We start from the raw sequence: 20,793 nt of genomic DNA, 5'->3' as shown, positions 1-20,793 counted from the left end.
AGAATTTGTCAGTCGTCCGTCCCGGCCTCCCCTCCGCCCCATCATCCCTCCGTCAGCCCGCGAGCAATATAAACAGAACGCGAGGCAGCGTCGTTGGTTATGTTTGACCTTTGGATGGGTGTGGAAGGAGGAAGAATGATTGATTCATGCAATGGTCCAAAGAAAACCAGCGCTGTGCCGACGATTTGCAAATGACTGACAACTTTCCAGAGTCTGCCATTCTGGCTTGTTTGACCGGGTGATGATGCATTTGCTCTAATACCGGGAAGTGTTGGTGCATCTGGAAGCACGCCTGGGGACATTATGACTCTGGCGTTATGATTATGTGAGTGAGATGACTTCTATTATTGTTGTGTGGGAAGTGTGTTCGAGGCCCAGTGCCAGCTTCTCACACGTCTTCCTGTGGTTTGTTCGGGTGTGGAGGCCCTGATCTGTGATAGAAACACTCTTGGTGACGTTTTCAGGGCGTCTGAAAGACAAACTATCTTGTAACTACACTTACCATACTGTAAATAAACGTTAAAGAAATGAATCAAAACACTTATCACTGATCAAGGTCGCACAAGAGTTTCTGCTCAACTACCCAGGATGCGAGCAGTTTTTTTTAACATGCTTAGCAAAACAAATGTTTATTGTGTATCCCTCTCTCTTGTCCCTTCAAGGAGCATGTTTGAGTGACACGCAAAAGAGGAAGTGGGATCTCTGAAGCCCCGCCTCCGTCTGCTGGTGGAGCATCCTGCGCACCTGAGAGCCCTTAAATCACTTGGAAAGGTACGGGAAGAGAAATTATGTGACTGAATGAAGAGATGCAGCATGTTTATACACAACACTGACATTGTGGTTGGATTGCATTAATATTTTTAGGGCTATAAGAAACCAAAGAAAAACCAGGTCACACATACTGTACATATATATACACACTCTATTTGTAGCATATTTTAAAATTGTAACGTTCCTTTTAATGCCTCAAACTTTTAAAACAAATGTTGCCGGAGCGCAGACTTGCTACCCTATCATTACACATGACAGCGATAATATATCATGCCACTGAGCAATAATGTGCAAACTGCTGTTTTCAAAGATTACCACGTAGTTTTGGGCAAAATCCGTTTTCAGGGCTTTTTCTTTGACACTGTGTCACTTCGGCTGGTGACAAGTTACCATCTTCACCTTCTACTGAAAACTATAAAGTATGTACCAGCTTCCAGACTTATGGAAGGCCCACCAGCAGTTTGGGAGTAATTTGCAGTTTGGTCAGACGAGCATGTCAGCAAACCTTTCAGCCAGTCAGCCGGGGAAGATACAGCCCCAGTTTCATTTATCAAATCATTCAGCGACAGAGCCAGTTAAAAAACCAAATGTAAATGAAAATATCCTTTATTTTTTATTTTTTTACACACACTTAACTGCATACCGCATAACAATATACTCCCTTATGACACAATACACTTCAATGCATTCATGGTCACTCACTTTACTCTGATGTCTTGCACTGCATGAAGTCAGCCAGGGTTGCGTAGTCTCCTACTCCCACAAGTGTTTCCGTCTCCTCTTTAGCAGATATAAATTGGGCTTCTAACTGCTTAACTCGCTAGAGTTTGGTAGCAGCTTTCGCGTGTGACCACTGACGCGTGGGAAGATCTCAGACTGCTCGAGTGAGGGTAGACTAACATCTAAAACATTTTTTTTTTTTCAGTGGCACATGATTTACCTGTGCTACCATCGTTATCTACCAGTCAGCGACAGTCGACGCATGGGGCACTATACTATGTTTTTTGAACATACAAATACTTAAGTTGCTGCAGTTTAGTCTGAATATGTGCCACCGCACGAGCAGGACATTAATAAAACACTGCGTTTGCATCATTTCTGGGAAATCTTACATTTGTTAACCCTCAGCACCTCGGCAATAGCCAAATGGTGACTCATTAGTTTGCACATAGTTCGTGCAGTGTTCATTTGTCTTACGAACATCCCTTGTGAGGTAAATAAATGACGCTGACTTGAGGATTTATTTTAGACTTACAACGTTAAGAATAGGCTGCGCAGCCAAAACAGCGACGGTGAAAGGCCCTCCATTACGAGCGGTAGGTCTGCCGTGCTGCCGTCTTCTCCTTCTCCCTCGTGAATTAGCCAGCTGCTGCACACCCGCTCCCACACAGCACACGTTCTCGTTTGTAGGTGTGCGGTAGGGTCCTGTTTGTCGGCCCCAGTCAGCTGTGTGCAGTGTAGAAAGCCTAAGTTGCGGTGGCTAAGTTTGGTCATGAATATTAATGAACCATGTGAGATTTTATGTGAATAGCGATCACGGCTTTTGAATGCGCATTGAGCAGCGCTGCATCTGAAGCTGTTCCTCTCGTGCTTCAGCGTCAGTGGCTCATTGATGTATCATGTGAACAGCTTCTCTGTGTTGCTGGCTTGGCGTAGTTGAACCTTCTGAGATCTGCTGTTATGTACTGTGTGTTTCCAATGATCTGTGACACTGTGGTTTATGAGTTCGTGAAATTTCTTATTTCAGGTTCTTAAAGGAGGAGTTTTTGTTTGAAGATGCATACGTTTAAATGGGTTTCATAACTGTGCACATTGCTGTCTTTGGATAATGGCCAAAATACATACAAGTGTTGACATAAACGCAGGATGAGTAATTCTTTCTGCGCTGACATAAACAACTGCGCGTAACGTCGAAAAGATTGACAGGTATACTTGTTGTGTTTGGGATTTTCTGAATGAAATCTGTGAGGCTACGGAATACGACGAAGCGTAAACACTGCTGTGGTCTCATTTACTTACTGCTGTCGATGTTTAGCTACGCTCCGCTTTGCTCTGCTCTGCTTATGATGTCTTAAATGTTATTTGTTATCTAATTTGAAACATCTAAGCTTCCCTTTTACCACATGACAACAATATAAATATAAATAATAAGGACAGATGTGGGGCACTAAAGAAATCAATAACAGCCATAAATCAACCCTCTCTACTCCCAGTGAACAGTAATGACAAGAGGATAATGCACACATCTGTTCCTTTTTACGTTAATCCGATTCAAGGTAGGAAGACTATAGATACTTATTCATGCCACTCTTTTGTTAAAGTATAAGTGTTAAATCCATCAGTAGGCAGATACACAACGTGAATGTTGATTTCTTTATGGAGCGTCTATTCAGTTTGTTCCATGTTATACTGGATTAACTTCCCATGTAAACCTGAGAGTTCATTGTCATACTCTGTGCAAATAAATGTCAGCTACTGACTAAAGTACACTAAATGTTACAAGTATACTTGGAAAGATATTGGGCAATTTTGCAAATAAGATAACTACAAACATGTTCGGTCTTTAAGAAATCTCGTTCTCTTGTAAAAAGTTTAAGAGGTGCTGTATATTCAGGAGCAATGCTCAAAATCCCTTATTGTGCTGTAAGAGGATTTTGATATATGGTACTGGCTCAGAAGCAGAAGCATAGTATGCTGCTCTTTCATTTTTACCCCCTGAAAAAAAAAGTCAAAGTACACCGTTAAAGGAGTTTTTAGGCAGTGAATATGTTCTGTGAGGCCAGAGCCTTGTAAATCCTGCTGGTTGGCGTGAGCAGCAGCAGCTGTAACAGTGGTGGAATGGAGCGGCAGACGAACCCGCCGGGTCAAACCGTACAGGCTGGAAGGATTTTGATGCGAATCTGTGTTAACACCAATTAACACGGCCTGTGATGGTGTGCTAATGGCAGACATCGCCGCATTATTTGCGGTAATCCACTCTACGTCGTCATGTGTTTGCGAAAGCATACCTCATTAAGAGCGAGGCATAAACATGATGAATGGGGAGAAAATGTGGGTTTGTCCTCCTATGCGAGTTGTTAAAAGAGGAGTTACGGCACGTTGGCGTCAAACAGACCAACAGGCACAAGACTGTGGGTTGAGCTTTCATACGTCTTGTAATTTATTCGTTTCAATATATGCGCTGTGTGCGTCCGTGGTTTTGTCAGCGCAGACAGGCGGCCGCGCTCGCTTCAGCCGCCGGGGGAGCGCCCCCTGTGACAATAATGTGTATTGATTTTGGCCAAAAGTGCCCCAGTGATTGGAGATTGAAGTGTTTAATTCCACTTTGCTCCTGAGCCAAATATTGCATCGGTAATCTATTTCAGCTGGGACTTTTACGCTGCCATGGGCAGTTCTGTGTTTTACTCGTTGCCTTTTTTTTAACGCTTCAACAGTTTTAAACTTTGTTCTCCCTTTCTCTTTTTTCTTCTCTTATTCTTTTACTTTTCCTCAAAAAAAAAAAAAAAAAAACTGGTGTCGACCATTTCAGCAAAGGAGAAAAGTACTGTATTGATGTTTTTTAGGACGTAGTATTTGAAAGAAATCTGATGGTGGTATAGATATCAAACATATTTGCTGCTTACGTAAACATATAACACTGTTGTTGGCTTTACATTTTAGAATGGGTTGTTATGTTTTCCTAAATATAGTCACTGTCAGCTGAAGCCACAACGCTTTGACAGGACCATCAACTCAAGACATGTTTGTAAAGAAACGTTATTTATAACATTTCCCTTGGTGTAATACAACCTTGTGCGTCTGCATTGGAGCCTCCCCTCTAAAATGATGTCCCACCCTATGTGAATCATGTTTAACGTGTTTGGTGCCTTTGGTTCAGGTATATTTCTACAGAGAAGTAGATTCGATAAAGAAAAACATGGCCCGAATGGCAGTTGTTTAGGTGGATTTTTGCCAGCTTTCAGCCGTGGTCTGTGGTGAGCATCTGTGCAGTAAACAGGTTTGAGGTGAACTGCTCTGCATCACGCTGCACTTCTCTATTTTCATCTCATTTCTGCTCTGCTGTCATTTTAGAAAACGTGGTGTATTTATAACCTCGTGTGCTCTCATACGATTGGCAGAATGTTCACTCGTAGGAGCTGAGCTGCTTTTTCGAATCTTTGATGCTTGCGGATTAGCCCAGATATCCACTGTTAAGACTTGTGATCATTTACTCCACAACTAAATCAGTGATCACAACGAGTATCACTAGGTTAATGTTCAGTTTCACTCAGAGTGTGTTAACGTTTCTAAGTTAAGTTCATTTTTTTTAGGAGATTTGACCTAACTCTGATGCGAAACACCTCTAATTGATTATAAATATGTAGGAATATACTCACATACTTACTGTAGATATACAGTAGACAATACATGCAGAGTATAGTCTCTGGCAGCTCTCTCACGTCCCCTCATCACGTCCCGGTCCTTGTCTCGTTTCACGTCCTCCATGTTTTCTGTGTTCACCAGTCAAGGTTATGATCTGGATATGAAGTGATCCCAGCCGTTTAGCCGGGAGCACCTGTGTACCTGAGCTACTCCGCAGAGAGCCACAGAGACGAGGCTTCAGGCCGCCCTGTTCCATTTCACTCCCCTAATATTAGCCCGCGTCTTGTTCTGCTCCAATTGAGAGGCATTACGGCTGCTCAGAAAATCAGAACTCCCATCAGTGTTGTCTTGGAAACTGTTGAGCTTATCAAGACCATACGACCCAAGGACGGCTCATACATTTGAATAGCACCATGTCTGATTTTTTTTTTTTTTTTTTTTCACTGAAGATGCTTCAAATGGCAACTTGGATTTTTATGTGCTTGTTTATGACGGAGAAAGTGGCTAAAATAACAGGCGTCTGGTTTTGTTAAATAATAAACGATGCGGCATTCGGAGCAGGCAAATAAACTGTGTTCGTAGTTTATTATGTGAATTATCTGTGCAGACCCTATGTTGATTAGTAACACACACATCCTCCTCTGTCATTGGCACGCAAACATACAAATACTGTCTCCTTTCCTTCCTCTTAATTTTCTTATGCTCATATAAACATAAAATACCCAGAAGGGAGGCTCCACGCTCTCAGTCGTAAATTGTGAAGCAAGTGAATCTCGCTCCTCTTGCAGAGTTTTTTTTTTTTTTTTTTTTTTTCTCGAGTGGTTGTGGGAAACCATGGTTGTTGTGCAATCTCTAAAAGAGGATTAAGCCTCTGGAGGAGAGGAGGGGGAAATGAAGAGAGACACGGAGAAGGATGTCAAGGGGGAAATTGTGTTCTTGTAGGAAAGTTGTGATGGCAACGGCTCTTGAAAGACAACATCACTAAGAGGAGGACAGGGGCCTGGGTGGCTGAGAGAGAGAGAGAAAGAAAGAGCAAGATGCCCACGATAGAGATATAAAGGAAATATGGAGGGAACGTGATATGTTAATGGATAAGGGAGAGTGAGCTGTGATGAAGGGGTAGAGAATTGTGTGTCTGTTTAATGTCGTAGGGAGCCCGGCTGTTTAAAGGAGACTTCAAAGAGACCCGAGCCCGACATAAACTAAACTGACACGCACTCTCGCATGCGCAGCGCGCACACAGAAGGAGGGCCGGGGGCTGCTGTGAGCACAGAGGGGACCTGAGGTGTCCTCTGCCATGCCTGATTAGAAATACGGCGCGCGGAGAAAGACGTGGCTCAGAGATGGTGCACGCTTTCATTCAATGTATATAAGTCATCCGCGCTGCCCGGGGCGCTGCTGTAGCGTCTGCTACTTACAAATTCACTTAAACTGGTTCACATCCCGAGAACGCGTTTGTGAGCGAGAATATCTGCCGTGATGGACTGCCTCCGCGTTTGTGCGCTTAGATCTGCCCGTGCACCAGAAATGGCGAAGAGAGAGATGTACCCAGTTTTTTGCCGTGTTATCGTGTTCAGATGTGTGTTGTTACTGGGCAGGGGTCAAGCGAGGCCGGCACAGTCCAGCAGCGGAGAGAGGAGAAAGATTGGGAGAGCGAGGGCCGAATTTCAGCCGTCCCACTGATCCTGGAATTTCAAGAATTCGGAGAGGAGTGATTTAAACAGTGAGACGAGCGAACTGATAATTTCTCTCAGGATATCTGGGGCTTTCCACCTTTACGGGAACATATCAGAGTGCTTTTCATAACAGCCACAATTGCTGATCTCGTTGTTTTTTTGTTTTTTTTTGCCGCACACACTCCCACAGAAGTGTTAATTGTTGTGCAGGACTGTCTGAGCTCAAAGCGAAACGAGTTTGAGGTGGAAATCCTGGAAAAATTGCCAAACTTGCTTGCTTCACTGAAAGAGGAAAAGATAAGAGAAGATATACAGTGTAGGAAAGGAAAAAAACTGCAAGCAGAGAGCTCTGAAGAGAGACACTGTCGCAGCCTATAGTGTGGCAATTTGTCATACCACTCAGCCACCGCTACACACACTAGGAATCACTTGTGTGCGTGTGTGGGCGTGGGTGTGGGTGTGTGTGTGCGCCACAATCACCACCTTTTTTTTGTTAACCTAGTTACTTGGAAATGACAGCTTTCACACCATGTTTTTATTTTCCATGTCATGGTTTAAAGTCTGTGGCCAAATGTCTGTATTATGTTATTATGGTTTTAAAGGAAAAATGCCAATTGAGAAGGTTTTTTTTTTGTGGAAATGTTTATAACGTTGAATTATTCAAAGTGCTTCACAAATGTGAATGAAAAAATTAAAATTACAAGCCAAACACGTAGATTTTGTAGTAGATGTTGTAAAATGTGTAAAAAAGATGTACTTCACTAGTTTGAGATTGTCTAAGAGGGAGCTGATTTGTCTAGATGTCAGTCTACTAAGAAAATGGTTTAAAATTTAAATATCTGAAATGAACTGGGTACAGCTGTGAGGATTTTTCGACTGGCGTAGCGTGTTTGTTTAATGAGTCATTATGTTCATTCTTGTTGAAACCTGTGGGCCTGTAGCTTCAACTGACTGATTATTTGTTCTCCCCGAGGGACCAGAGATCACAGTAATGTGGATCTACTGGTGGAGACTTTGCACGAGATTCTCTTTGTTAACGTGAGAGATAAAAGTTTGAAAAACTGATTTGAATCGCAAACCGACCTGACAAGAGCTGAAAACCGTTATGTGCTCTTTGAGAACTGAACACGACCCAGCGCAGTCTGTTTGTACTGCATGTGGATTTTAGGGTACACACACACATACATACACGTGCAAAGCTCTGAGATGGTCGAACCAGTCGAGCCGCTGCAGGCACACGAGACTGAGAAATGAGGGAACACGGGAATCTTCACTCTTGTTTTCTGCTGCGCACGACACTTTGCTTTACCGAAATCCTATCAGGTGGAATTTAGAAATGCTGCTCTGCACTTCTCCATCTCGCCTCGCTGCCGAGCAAAGTTAAGCTAAGCTAAGCTAGCTATGCACAAACACTTTTTTTTTTCTCTCCCTGGGGTACGGGGGAAATCACCATGGCCAAATTAATTTTCTCCTCTCTGCTTGTGTTGCTCCAACCTGAGGGATCATTGAGGCAGAGAATAAGCCAAAGAGAGGGGAGATGGTGCTGGAGGAGAGGAGGAAAGGGGAGCAGTGGAATTTTAATGTGGCTGTGTCTTGTCTCTCACTGCCTGCCAAAGAAAAGCAATTACTATCACAGCTTCTCTCTCTCCGCTCTGTGTGTGTGCTTACCTGTGAGTGTGTGTCTGACTCCGCTTCAGCACACGAGGATCTGGTATGTTAAATGTACAAAAGGCAGAATGTCTCATAAACTGCAGTAGATGTTTATTTCTGTCTGTAACTTTGCTTAAAATTCAAAAGTACTGCTTACGCACCGTGAAACATCTTCTCTGTGTTCTCCGTGTTTAACGGTGACGCTACACAGACTGAAAACCTTCACAGAAGCCCTCGTAGATTTACTACTTCTTCTTCTGAACTGCTGTGTGACAGAAATTCTCGGGGCTCATTTTTAGGCCGAGTGTGGAGGGGACCATTTGGAGAGGCTCGATAAACAGCTGACAGATAAGAGTGAGACTGAAAGACAGACAGCGAGGTGGAAAGACAGATAGAGAGCTGTGGGAAGGGTGAATTTAAAGCTGGGGGAGAAATAAAACTTTTCTTAAAACCTGTCATTGTGAGCTCACAGCTCACCGTTATCCCTCACCTCAGTAGGAGCTTTAACATTTCTGTCCTCCTCTTCCTTTTCTTTCTTTTTAGGATGCGGAGGTTTGCCTACTGTAAGGTGGTTTTGGCCACCTCTCTGGTCTGGGTGATGCTGGACATGTTCATTCTGCTCTACTTCAGCGAGTGCAACAAGTGCGACAACAAGAAGGAGAGGGGACTGCCTGGGAGAGACGGTAGATGTAAATTACCACGCATGCACTTATCACTTGCGCTTATCGCTTGTCGTATCGGCATCTCTGACAAACAAACTGTGTGGATCCGTTTCAGACACCCTGTCCAGACCGCGAGACGGGCCCGGCGAAGGGGGGAAGCCTGTGGTGATCCCTAAAGAGAATCAGGAGAAGATGAAGGAGATGTTCAAGATCAACCAGTTCAACCTCATGGCCTCCGAGATGATCGCCCTCAACCGTTCGCTCCCCGACGTGCGCCTCGAAGGGTAAGCGGCCTCCCTGCGGCCGACAATGTGTCTCGGTTTTTTTTTTCTCTCACTACACTCGAAGCATTGTCCTTGAAATGTCTGTCAGGTGGCATCTGTTGTTGGGGTAGCCGGCATTGGGGGATTTATTAAAAACCACAAGCCAGATGTCTAGAATAAAACTAGCATACATAGCGAGTCACTGTTTACTGCTGGGTTTTACCATCCAAATCAAATACGCACCCCCTAGTTTTCAACCTCTGCGGATGACAAATTAACCCAATGAGGCTGGTTCCAGAAGCGAATCTACCCCCTAAAACCCCCATGTTAAGATGCACCAACTTTATAGCAGAGTAAACATGTTTACAATCAGCCAGTCGGTTTACAAAAACCCTTTGGTCTCTACAGCTAATTGTCCTGTACAAGGGGGGGACTTTTTGTGCATTACACGTATGCTTAAAGTAATGAATAATTAATGATATGGCTGCTTTGAGGGATTTTTAGGTCTCACCCTCGGCTACCCTCACACTCTTTAACTGGGAGTAAGATGGATTTAGGCGCTGCCACGATGGCGGCCACTAGGGCCACCCACTCCTGAATTCCTGTGGGTGACATCAAGGGTGGTCTGTCCATCTCTATGTACAGTAAATGCAAGTGATTACATTAGAATTACAATGAGGGGTTTGATTTAAAAAGCATGTACAATAAAGAGAACAATTGGGAAAAATGTTTATAGTGATTTGTCATAAATCAAATAAACTGTATCAGAATATATAATTATATAATATGAATAGCGTAAAACTAAATGAACTTTGTGTGGGCACATTGAACAGTTGTCTTAATGTAACAGGAAATTGTACCAATGCATGTTTAGCCAAGCTGCAATTTTGAAACATTTAATTGTTTTATTGCTTTCTGGGTGTTCACAAAGCTGTTTCATCCACCGTTCGTTTCAATCTCTTCCAGCTGTGAGGAGTTCTTGTGTTTCCGTTCTGGACAGTAATGTCAGCCCGTTCCAAAATCAAGTGTTTTTAGAGCGCGTTCGGTCGGGTTAACACAGACTCTGTTGTGGGCTCTTGGGGATGGTGTAAAAGCTCTGTGTTGAAATCTGGTGAGGATTAAACAACCAGAGAGAGGCCACCTGAAAAGCAGCAGCCATTGCAGACTCTGATTTGTGTCCCGACAATAATCAGACCACGGGATTTTACTACAGTTTATGCGCAGGGTTTTACTATGAAGTCAAAACCACCACTGCATCCATCCGATGATTATGAACTAGGCTGCAGTCTTCATCCGAATTTCGTTAAGAAACTTTCTGCAGCGCCACATAAAGTTCTGCATGACTTGCTGTCAGTCGCTAGATTTAAACTTTTCCAAAGGGCTCCATGTAGCTTTAATGACTCTCTAAGGATGATAGTGACTAAAACTGTGAAATCCCAGTTACTCAGACTGCATAACTTCACGTTCACATCTCTCATTAGGTCTGAACCAGAACAAAAACAAAAGCATTATTTTCTTGTTTAAGTCCAGATGAAATGGACGGAAGCGCGAGTGTGAAAGCTGTCTCGTATGCAAAGAGCCTGCTTTCCAGTATGAGCGCGCTACAGATAAAATTTGCTTAGAATTTGTATGCGGCATGAGACCGAGACACAGATAACCGGGCATTTGTGTGCTAACTTTGTTCTGCACCAGTGCATGTTTCTAAAGACCCAACCCATGAAGTAATGCCAGATCTTTCTGCCTGTCTGACCTAATGAAACAGCCTTTCTCACATGAGTAATGCCTCAGGTTAACCCTAAACAACTGATCCCACACTGTTTAAAATACGTCACTTCGAGACAGTGATGACTCTGTTTCGTGGGATTTGAAGGTAACAGCCCATTAGCCTTCGGTCTGTGATGCATTAAGCTTAATACCCTGTAAAAAAAATGTAAAGAAAATACAGCCTTTTTATCTAGATTTACTCATAATGGATATGTGCAATTCATCAGTCCTTCCTGCCTGTGAAGAGCGTTTGAACGTTACTTAAATGTCTTTTAGTGCCGGTGCTTGTACGGAGAAAGGCTGTCAGAACAGCAGGCAGGCATGCAGCCAGTCAGCAGCTTGGAAGAAGATATGTCAAGGTTAGTTCAGGCAGGTGGAAACCAGCCCGGACTCCCATCCCCCCTCTTCTGCCCCCTCTGTGCTTCAGCAGAGGAACATGCAAAGATCAGTAATGAGGATAGAGAGGAAGACGGACCGAGACGCAAGACTGACAGACGGGGGCACATGCACACGAGACGGGAAGGAAAGAGGACATTGATCCGTGAAATGGGTTTTAGTCTTTGAGCGAGAGTTGATTACTAGGTGTGTTTTCACTCAGCCTTCCTCTGTCTATCTGCTTTTCCAATTAGGAGATAAGGCCGAGTCAATATCGAGCAAGGAAATGTGGGACTGTGTGTGTGTAGGCGCGCATACATTTGTGTTTATTTTTATTTGTGGATCAAGAGGTTCAGTGGAACTATGTGAATGAATTCATCTTAGCCGAGGAGGTCGCCAATAGCAGGAACTTTAAAGCAGAAAACTGCCTGGGGTTTATTTTCTTTATTGTCAGCGTAAAAAAAAAACAAAAAAAAAAACGTTGGAGGTCAGATCATTTTGACATAACAGGCAAGCCTGTGTGTGTGTGTGTGTGTGTGTGTGTGTGTGTGTGTGTGTGTGTGTGTGTGTGTGTGTGTGTGTGTGTACACATGTGGCTGGGTGGATCTGCAATATATGACTACACTTTCCACGACCACACCTTCCAGAAATTTGACATTTTCTCCCTTTTACATGCTGAATGCAATGACTTTTTTTATGCATGTATGCTTGTGTGTGTGTGTGTGTTTGTGCGTGTAATGTTGCAAGAGTGATACTGTGATAATTAGAAGCAGTCTGCCTGCCCATCCTAAATATCCCCACAATCCTCTGGCTGGAGAAACAGCCTGTAACTCATTACCCGGCTTTGCCGTTGCCAAACGTTGCTCCATCATTCTAACAGTTTAGACACACAGGACCCAAAACAAGTGCTCGTTTTTTTTTTTTTTTTAAAATCCACGTCATGTGACACAGAAAACATGAGTGTGCCTGCATGTGTCAACACACGTTGTTGTCCTGGACACGCGGAGGTTTTGCCTGCTGCTAAAACCGCTCCATAGACGCGGAGAGTCTTGTTTGTTTGCGGTTGTTTGTATGGGAAGAACAGGGCAGAGAAATAATAAACTGCCTTGAAATAAATGGTGAAAGACTCCAAGGCTGCGTCTGTTTTCACAGTGAATCATCCAGTGTGTTCGTCAGCCTCCCTCCTTAAGGATATTACGAGCACACACGTACACACGCGCGCACACACTGCAGAGACTACGCATTACTGTGTGCTCTTAAACACGCTCCAGAGGCGGCTACAGAGAGGAGCGTACTCTTGACCTCCTCTCCTCTGTCGCCGTCGCATTCCTTCTGTCAGGATCGGCAGCAGGGACAGAGGAAGCGTTCCAGCGCTCGGGATGATCACAAGGAGGTGGAGGGAGCTGTTGAGATGGAGATCATATTTCACTTAAGCTGCTGTGAGCGTTGAGTTTGTCGGAGGAAGGACGTTGCAGGCTTGTTTCAGTTTTGTTTTCAGGGGTGGAGCTGCTCACTGAGGTTTGTTTTCAGAGCCTTTGAAACTGTTTTGTTTCAAGGTGTAGGTGTCATGCACATGAGATGCGTTTCTTGCCCTATAAGGCTTGCACCTCCATCCTTGTGACTGCTGTTTTAGTTTTTTTTTTTTTTTTTAGTTTATTAGGATCCCCGTTAGCTGTTACCTTGGGCTACAGCTATTCTTCCTTCATGGGGTCCACGCAAAATATGCAAAAATGTGTACAATAAAACATAAAATAAAAGACATTCATAATCCATACTTTATATGAAGATACAAAAAATAGAAAGATATCTATAACAAATAACCTGATGTACTGAATAATATGCAAAAATCCAGTTACTCCGATATACACTCACTGGCCACTTTATTAGGTACACCTTGCTAGTAAAAGGTTGGACCCCCTTTGCCTTCAGAACTGGGTCCACTGTGGTCATAAAGGGATGGGCATGGTCAGCAACAATACTCAGGTAGGCTGTGGCATTTAAACCATTCTCAGTTTGTACTAAAGGGCCCAAAGTGTGTCAAGAAAATATCCCCCACACCATCACACCACCACCACCAGCCTGAACCGTTGATACAAGGCAGGATGGATCCATCCTTTCATGTTGTTTACACCAAATTCTGACCCTGACATCTGAATGTCACAGCTGAAATCATCAGACCAGGCAACGTTTTCCAATCTTCTATTGTTCAGTTGAGCCTGTGTGATCTATAGTCTCAGTTTCCTGTTCTTAGCTGATAGGAGTGGTACCTGGTGTGGTCTTCTGCTGCTGTAGCCCATCTTCTTCAAGGTTCAACATGTTGTGCGTTCAGAGATGGTATTCTGCTTTTCTTGGTTGTAACGAGTCGTTATTTGAGTTACTGTTGCCTTTCTATCATCTCCAACCAGTCTGCACATCCTCCTCTGACCTCTCACATCAACAAGGCATTTTCATCCACACAACTATATTATCTCCTCTTTTTCAGAGCATTCTCTGTAAAAACCCTAGAGATGGTTGTGTGTGAAAATCCCAGTAGATCAGCAGTTTCTGAAATACTCAGACCAGCATGTCTGTCACCAACAACCACACCACGCTCAAAGTTACTTAAATCCCCTTTCTTCCTCATTCTGATGCTCAGTTTGAACTTCAGAAAGTTGTCTTGATCACCTCTACATGTCTAAATGCATTGAATTATAGACATGTGATTGGCTGATTAGCTATTTGTGTTAACAAGCTATTGAACAGGTGTACCTAATACAGTGGCAAGTGAGGGTATTTTAAGCTGTTTTTTTTAAAATTCTTACTACTCTCAGTCTCTGTTATTGTGATAGATCAGGTGCTCCAAACTGTCATAGCTGTGTAAATACAAAAAGCATACAAAATATTTTTTATATGAATGCGATTCTCTAGGAAAGGTTGATTTGTCAAAATGATCTGTAAAGTCTGTAGAGCAACTGCTACGGCTACTACCACCACCACCGCAGCGCATCGTAGGAATATGTGTTATTCTATTACAGTCTGGATAAGAGTGACATAAAACTGTCTGCGTGTTATCAGTCAGCCTTTTGTAGGGATCCATAAATGGAACGACTACCTGTCACCTCTAAACCTTTCACTGGTTGTTATAAAAGTGTTTAGAAGCTGCAAGCTGTGAACTGCCGATACAGATACAGCTTTCTGTTGGCGCTGTGTGGTGTTTCCTAAAGCGATAAATATCATAAAACACAGCAGTAAATTTTATGGAAGCTCACTTTACGATCCATTTATGAAAATAATGGAAATAGATAGAGACGTGCGCTGCGGTGCCACTGGTGTCACAGAAATACCTGAATGAAGGCAGCTAACGGGAAATCAAACTAGGTAGGTGCATCCCGATAGGTACACGTTTTATCCGGCTGATTTCCATACTGCATCAGTTGCTTCCCGGAAGATAGAAAACCAGCCGTAAAACCTCAGAAACTGGTGAGATCTAATTTAAACTACTTAAACCTAATGGCCTAACTATGCAAACAAGCCAGAATGATCATTTAAAATGGAGCGTTTCTCTGGGAATAGCGTGGAGAGCTATTTAAATGAGTCTGTGACCCAGTCTTCTTGTGCCTGTTGTCCTCTCCAAACACTTTCTTCCTCCCTCACTCTCCGCCGCTGTGACAATCATACACTCACAGTAATTGCCGCCACTAATCAACTGTCATCATGCCGAGCCACTGTTACTGTGCGCCTTTCTGCTCCTTAACTCGGGGATATACTCATTATTCACCCCGAGTTTTCTTTGTTTTAAAGCGAAATGTTTTTTTCCACATAAACAATGGCCTGATTGGTTTTATTGCTGCTAGTTTTTTTTTTTTTTTTGTGCAGTTTCCCTCTTGTGCAGCCTCTCTTCGGCTGCAGCTCTGCCTGTGTGCGACTTAGAGCTGCGGTGTTGCATTCAGACCGAACCGAATCGTGATGTCTCTGCTTGCATGTTTCCCCCACTCTGTCTCGGTGACAGACTTTTTTACATGTGGTTGTCTCTGAAACCGTGTCTTTTTTTTGTTTTGGCAGCCTTGAGCTAGGTTGTGAAAGCTGCAGTGTACACAGTTGGTCTTCGTTTTTGTTTGATGTTCCTACACCCGTGTCTGAGTTTTTGCATCTGCAGTTGCAGAGTTGACTAATGCTGACTGAAGTACTATTATATTCTGGCGCGAAAGATTTGTGTTCTGACTATTTCGTTTCTTCTTTCTTTCTTTCCTTCTTTCTTTACGTAGGTGCAAGAACAAGTTGTACCCTGATAACCTTCCTCGGACCAGCGTGGTGATTGTATTCCATAACGAGGCCTGGAGCACCCTGCTCCGGACGGTCCACTCCGTCATCGACCGCTCTCCTCACACGCTGCTGGAGGAGATTGTCCTGGTGGACGACGCCAGCGAGAGAGGTGCACTCACGCACCCTCGCCGCATACCGCCACACACTGCGCATAATTCCTTCAGCGCCTCTTGTTTGAGGCTTAGCCTATTTTTTAGAGCTATTGTATGATTTTTACTGGGTTGTGCGTGCGTAGTTATATTTGGGCATGTGTGCGTGTGTGTGTGTGTGTGTGTGTGCTGGTACCCAAACAGCCTCTCGGCGTATACATGCATGCGGGCTGTGTGTGCCACTCCACCCTGTGCAATGCTGTTAATCCCTGTTTGGGGGAGATTAGGTCTTTAATTCGCCAGCCGCAGGGATTACACTCTGTTATTACCCTCAATCCCCCCCACAGCCACCACCGCCACGCAGCACTGTTTCACCCCACGGGACTTCAGGTTGGATAGTGCAAGTCAGGGCGTGTATGTGTTTGCGCAAATGCAGCAGGGGAGCTCTCTGCAGGTAGAAGGAGAAGCAGCAGCCCCGCTAAGACACACACACACACACACACACACACACACACACACACATAGAAGCACACACTTACCTTTGATCTCTGTTGCAAGGAATAGCTTGTAATCCATTATCGCGTCTGTGTATTTTTATTCTCATTTGTGCGTTCATGTGTGTGTTAGATTTCCTAAAACGGCCGTTGGAGCAGTACGTCAGGAGGTTGGAGGTCCCTGTCAGAGTGGTGAGAATGGAGCAGCGGTCTGGACTCATCCGCGCTCGCCTCAAGGGAGCGTCCCTCTCCACTGGCCAGGTGTGCATGTGTGTGTGTGTGTGTGTGTGTGCGTGTGTGTGTGCGTGCGCGTGTGCGTGCGCGTGTGCGTGCGCGTGTGTGTGTGCGTGCGCGTGCGCGTGTGCGTGCGTGCGTGCGTGCGTGCGCGTACGTGACACCTACAACCCGGTGACCTCCTCCCCATGTGGCGTTCACACCGGTGGATTTGTCTAATGCTTTCCCTCCGTGTCCCAGGTCATAACCTTCCTGGATGCTCACTGTGAATGCACAATAGGCTGGCTGGAGCCTCTGCTCGCCCGCATCAAAAATGACAAGTAAGACCCACATACGCACCAAAAAAAAATCAATAAACTATTGTCGAGCCTGCAGGGGGCTCGCCCTTGTGTCTATCACATCTTTAATTACTCATTTTCTGTTTGCTGCTTCCCCACAACACACAAAACATGGACAGGATTACACAGTTGTAATGAGCGACTGTCTGACTGGAAGTCAAGGGAAACAAACGCATCAGATAGGTTGAACCGCTGTTGTGTCATTGAAGGCAATAAAAATAGACGAAGCCAGCTCAGCTCAGACTTTTAGCGCGCCTCATCTGTCACCGGCTTCCATTAAAACGCCTCAAATGTATCTTTAATGACTTTCGGTGATGTTTGTGTTTGTGTTTGCTGTAGGAAAACGGTGGTGTGCCCCATTATCGACGTTATCAGTGACGACACGTTCGAGTACATGGCGGGATCTGATATGACGTACGGAGGCTTCAACTGGAAGCTGAACTTCCGCTGGTACCCTGTGCCTCAGAGGGAAATGGACCGGCGCAAAGGAGACCGCACGCTGCCTGTCAGGTGAGAGACAGGACTCCGTAGTGGTAGCACACATACGAACACATCGTGAGACACCGTCACCGGGTTTAAAATAACATCAGCGGTCACGCTTCGCCATTCAATTTGCCTCAGTTAGTCATAAAATGTTTTCGAGGCAGAAATACAATGAACCTTCCTCTGTTGTTGAAATCAAGCTGTTTATGTAAGACTCCGCGTTGCTTCTTGTGTCGTTTCTCATGGCTCAGACCCTCGACGATACGGTCGAGAGCTTATTTGCGCCTGTCTATCATTTCTTCTTCCTGCTCTTGTTTCCGCGAGGCCGATATTCAAGGTCACGCACATAACGTACCTTATGTAACACTCTGCGACCCTGTTTTTGGTTGTTTCTCATTGTTATGCTTGACAAAATTTTCCTAAGGGTGTCTCATAAAAAAAAAAAAAAAAAACTGGGTTGTAGTGTCAGGGCAGGAAATAACTTCACACTAATGACGTGATTTACATAAAGCGGTTACAGTATTAGGAAGACTAAAAGGCCGCATATAGAGAGCGTTTGCAGAACGAGGACTTTCCACGTGGTTTCAGGTCTTTTGCTAACGTGACTTCACGAGAGGGGGATTTCTCCCCATTAGCATGTGCTCAGCAGCCTGCAGGCCTTCGCTGTCACGCTGCGCTCGGTGCGGGAGGACACCTCAACAGCTAAACCGCTAGTTACGTACCCCCCCCCCCCACGCCTTGTAATTTACAGTAATGCGCAAAAGTCTGGACTCACTTGAAAGGATCCTCTTTGCTGCTATTAGAACAAAAACACAACAGACAGCAAAGGTCTAAAGAAGACTTTGAAAAATCCTTTTGAAGATATTAAATGGCACAGTGTCAGTTAGACGTCTTAAATCCTCCAGAAAGGAGCAGGGAAGCTACCGTACCGTGGCAGTGTTTGTGTCACGATATGTTTAGATAGTAAACACTGCTTTTATGTCTGTGCCCGTCCAGATAAATGGCTTTCATTAGGATCAAACATTCGCTGTAAATTACTGGGTTTTGTTTGCGCTGCTGTGATTTATTTGAGTGTTGGAAAAATAGTGGTTTAACTGTAGCCTTAGAGAGTTTAGAGAGCTTTCATGTCCTTACAGTAGGAAGAAAAGCACACATGCTGCACATCCACTATCACTGCTGCCTTCTTTGTTTTAGCTTCAGAGCCCCCATCTCTGATTGTTCAACAGCATTTGCCTGTCGTTTAACAAGCTGTGTTTGTTTTTGCTGCTTCTTATTTCCACCTCGCAGCCAAAACTTGCAGAGACACAGTAACCCCGTGTGCTCTCAGGATATTTGTCACCAGCGTTTGTCTGCGAGCGCGCGCGTTGTTGTGTTTTTGTAGGCAAACTCGAACGTTAAATGAAAGCAAAAACAGGCAAAAGGGAAAGTAAGCCTTTTTCTGAAAGAGAGGAAGCCGCTCCGTGAGGAGGAGGAGAAAACAGGGAAGAGCCTTAAGGCCTTTAAAAACTGACATGGCCAACAACAGAGAAGTGAAAACAGAGCGAAACAGACAGGAAAACAGCGCAGAGCAGGGAGCGAGAGCGGTGAAATGCAAAACTCTGATGGGATCTGTTGATAGCGAGTGACCTTTAGAAAGCAGGCCGCCTGTGAATTAAGTGGCGCTGTTCCGGCCCCAGCCGCTCACTCACCCTCCTCTGTCGTCGCTCTCCAGGACCCCGACCATGGCAGGTGGCCTGTTCTCCATAGACAGAGATTATTTTCAGGAGATCGGCACGTATGACGCGGGCATGGACATCTGGGGTGGAGAGAACCTGGAAATCTCTTTCAGAGTGAGTGGACACACCCACAGCCAATTAACATGACGGCTTTCTTCCACGCAGTGGCAGCCGCTCAAGACTGTTAGAGTTCAGAAACACATACACACACACACACGCACACGCATGGATGTTACACTCCCGGGCTAAACTGGCCTCCAGTCCAACTTTTTTCACGACTGTCACGACACAAACAGACTGCGTCACCCACTTCCCGGCAGAGTTCACCGGTCAGCTCATTAGAAATCAGGCCTCACGCTCGGCGCTGCCGCTGACGAGACTTGTCCCTCACAGATCTGGCAGTGCGGTGGCACCCTGGAGATCGTCACGTGCTCTCACGTGGGCCACGTGTTCAGAAAGGCGACGCCCTACACGTTCCCCGGGGGCACGGGTCAGATCATCAACAAAAACAACCGGCGCCTGGCAGAAGTCTGGATGGACGAATTCAAAAACTTCTTCTACATCATCTCTCCCGGTGAGTTGCGCGCGTGTGAAGGAGAGAGCGCGTGTGCGTGCGTTCGTCCCGTTATTCACGTACGTGTCCATGTGTGGAGGTTAATCTCTGAGGCAGGTGTGATCTATCCATTTAGCCGGCGACTGTGTGATATTGCAGCGGTGACCCAGCAGCGCAGCACGGGGAGGGGGCGACAAGTAATTTCACGCTATGAAGAACCTTTTAACCTGCGTAAACACACTCGCGCACACATACAACTGTGTGAGCTGGCAGTGAAGACACAACCACGTGTACAGAAAAAAAAAAATGTTTAGATGTGAAATACTTTGTGGAGTTCTTCTAACTCGTTTAGAGTTGTTCCAATATCTGGACACAACACTCACGCAAACACTTGACCCTCTACAGCCTCAACGTTTTTCAGGTCAAGGACCCGAAACTGACAGAGAGATTAAGCAGTGTTCTAAAATAAACTCAGACTATTTCTATTTATAAATATAAGTTATTGTTATCATTTTAGCTGTCCCTTATCCCTTCACTAAAATATGTTGGCTTTGTGTTCATGTGTATTGTAAGAGATTTGAATCTGTGGGGGGAAATTAAAAAATAGAGATCACGGATCTGTGTGCAGCATCTTCAACCCCCCTGTTGAAGACATGATGTACTACAGGATAAACTTCACTACCCACACATTTTTTCCTGGTTATGCTCCTGCAAAGATCTGCCAGGCAAATGAAGTAGTTTATGACGGACTTACGTGGAGCTGAACACAAGAGCAACGTTGTTGTCGTTCACGTCGAGTTGTAGATGTTTGCAACACGACATCTCTAATGCATGCGGAGGTATTTCTTCAGTTTTAACACGTCTCATAATAAAAACCAACCGGCGTGTTAACCGAGCTGAACAGCTTCCAAGGTTCTCACGGATTTTTTTTTTCTTAACACATCTTCTCCAAACACAACGCGCTACTACGGTCTTCTTGTAAATGTTTTACTTGACTAGTAAAAAGGGCTTTTAATAAACCACAGCTGACAAATAAGTAGGAAATATGTGTAACGTTTTACA

At 44.7% G+C, this 20,793-nt stretch overlaps 1 protein-coding gene across 3 annotated transcripts in view; it reads left to right on the top strand.

Moving 5' to 3' along the window:
• The window catches only part of galnt1 (UDP-N-acetyl-alpha-D-galactosamine:polypeptide N-acetylgalactosaminyltransferase 1), a 39,258-nt gene that overhangs the window by 14,781 nt on the left and 3,684 nt on the right, over window positions 1–20,793 (top strand). For 2 of the 3 annotated variants that reach the window (XM_047598515.1, XM_047598516.1), the window contains exons 2-10: window positions 663–771; window positions 9,003–9,148; window positions 9,237–9,405; window positions 15,768–15,934; window positions 16,542–16,669; window positions 16,883–16,962; window positions 17,320–17,490; window positions 19,175–19,292; window positions 19,572–19,752. In XM_047598515.1, coding sequence (XP_047454471.1) covers window positions 9,004–9,148; window positions 9,237–9,405; window positions 15,768–15,934; window positions 16,542–16,669; window positions 16,883–16,962; window positions 17,320–17,490; window positions 19,175–19,292; window positions 19,572–19,752 — 1,159 coding nt within the window. In that variant the 5' untranslated portion in view covers window positions 663–771; window position 9,003. The remainder of the gene's footprint in view (window positions 1–662; window positions 772–9,002; window positions 9,149–9,236; window positions 9,406–15,767; window positions 15,935–16,541; window positions 16,670–16,882; window positions 16,963–17,319; window positions 17,491–19,174; window positions 19,293–19,571; window positions 19,753–20,793) is intronic. The other variant, XM_047598517.1, reaches the window with a different exon arrangement.

The sequence above is a fragment of the Mugil cephalus genome, chromosome 11 (assembly GCF_022458985.1).
Source record: "Mugil cephalus isolate CIBA_MC_2020 chromosome 11, CIBA_Mcephalus_1.1, whole genome shotgun sequence".
Taxonomy (NCBI): domain Eukaryota; kingdom Metazoa; phylum Chordata; class Actinopteri; order Mugiliformes; family Mugilidae; genus Mugil; species Mugil cephalus.
This window is presented reverse-complemented; position numbering and strand designations above follow the sequence as displayed.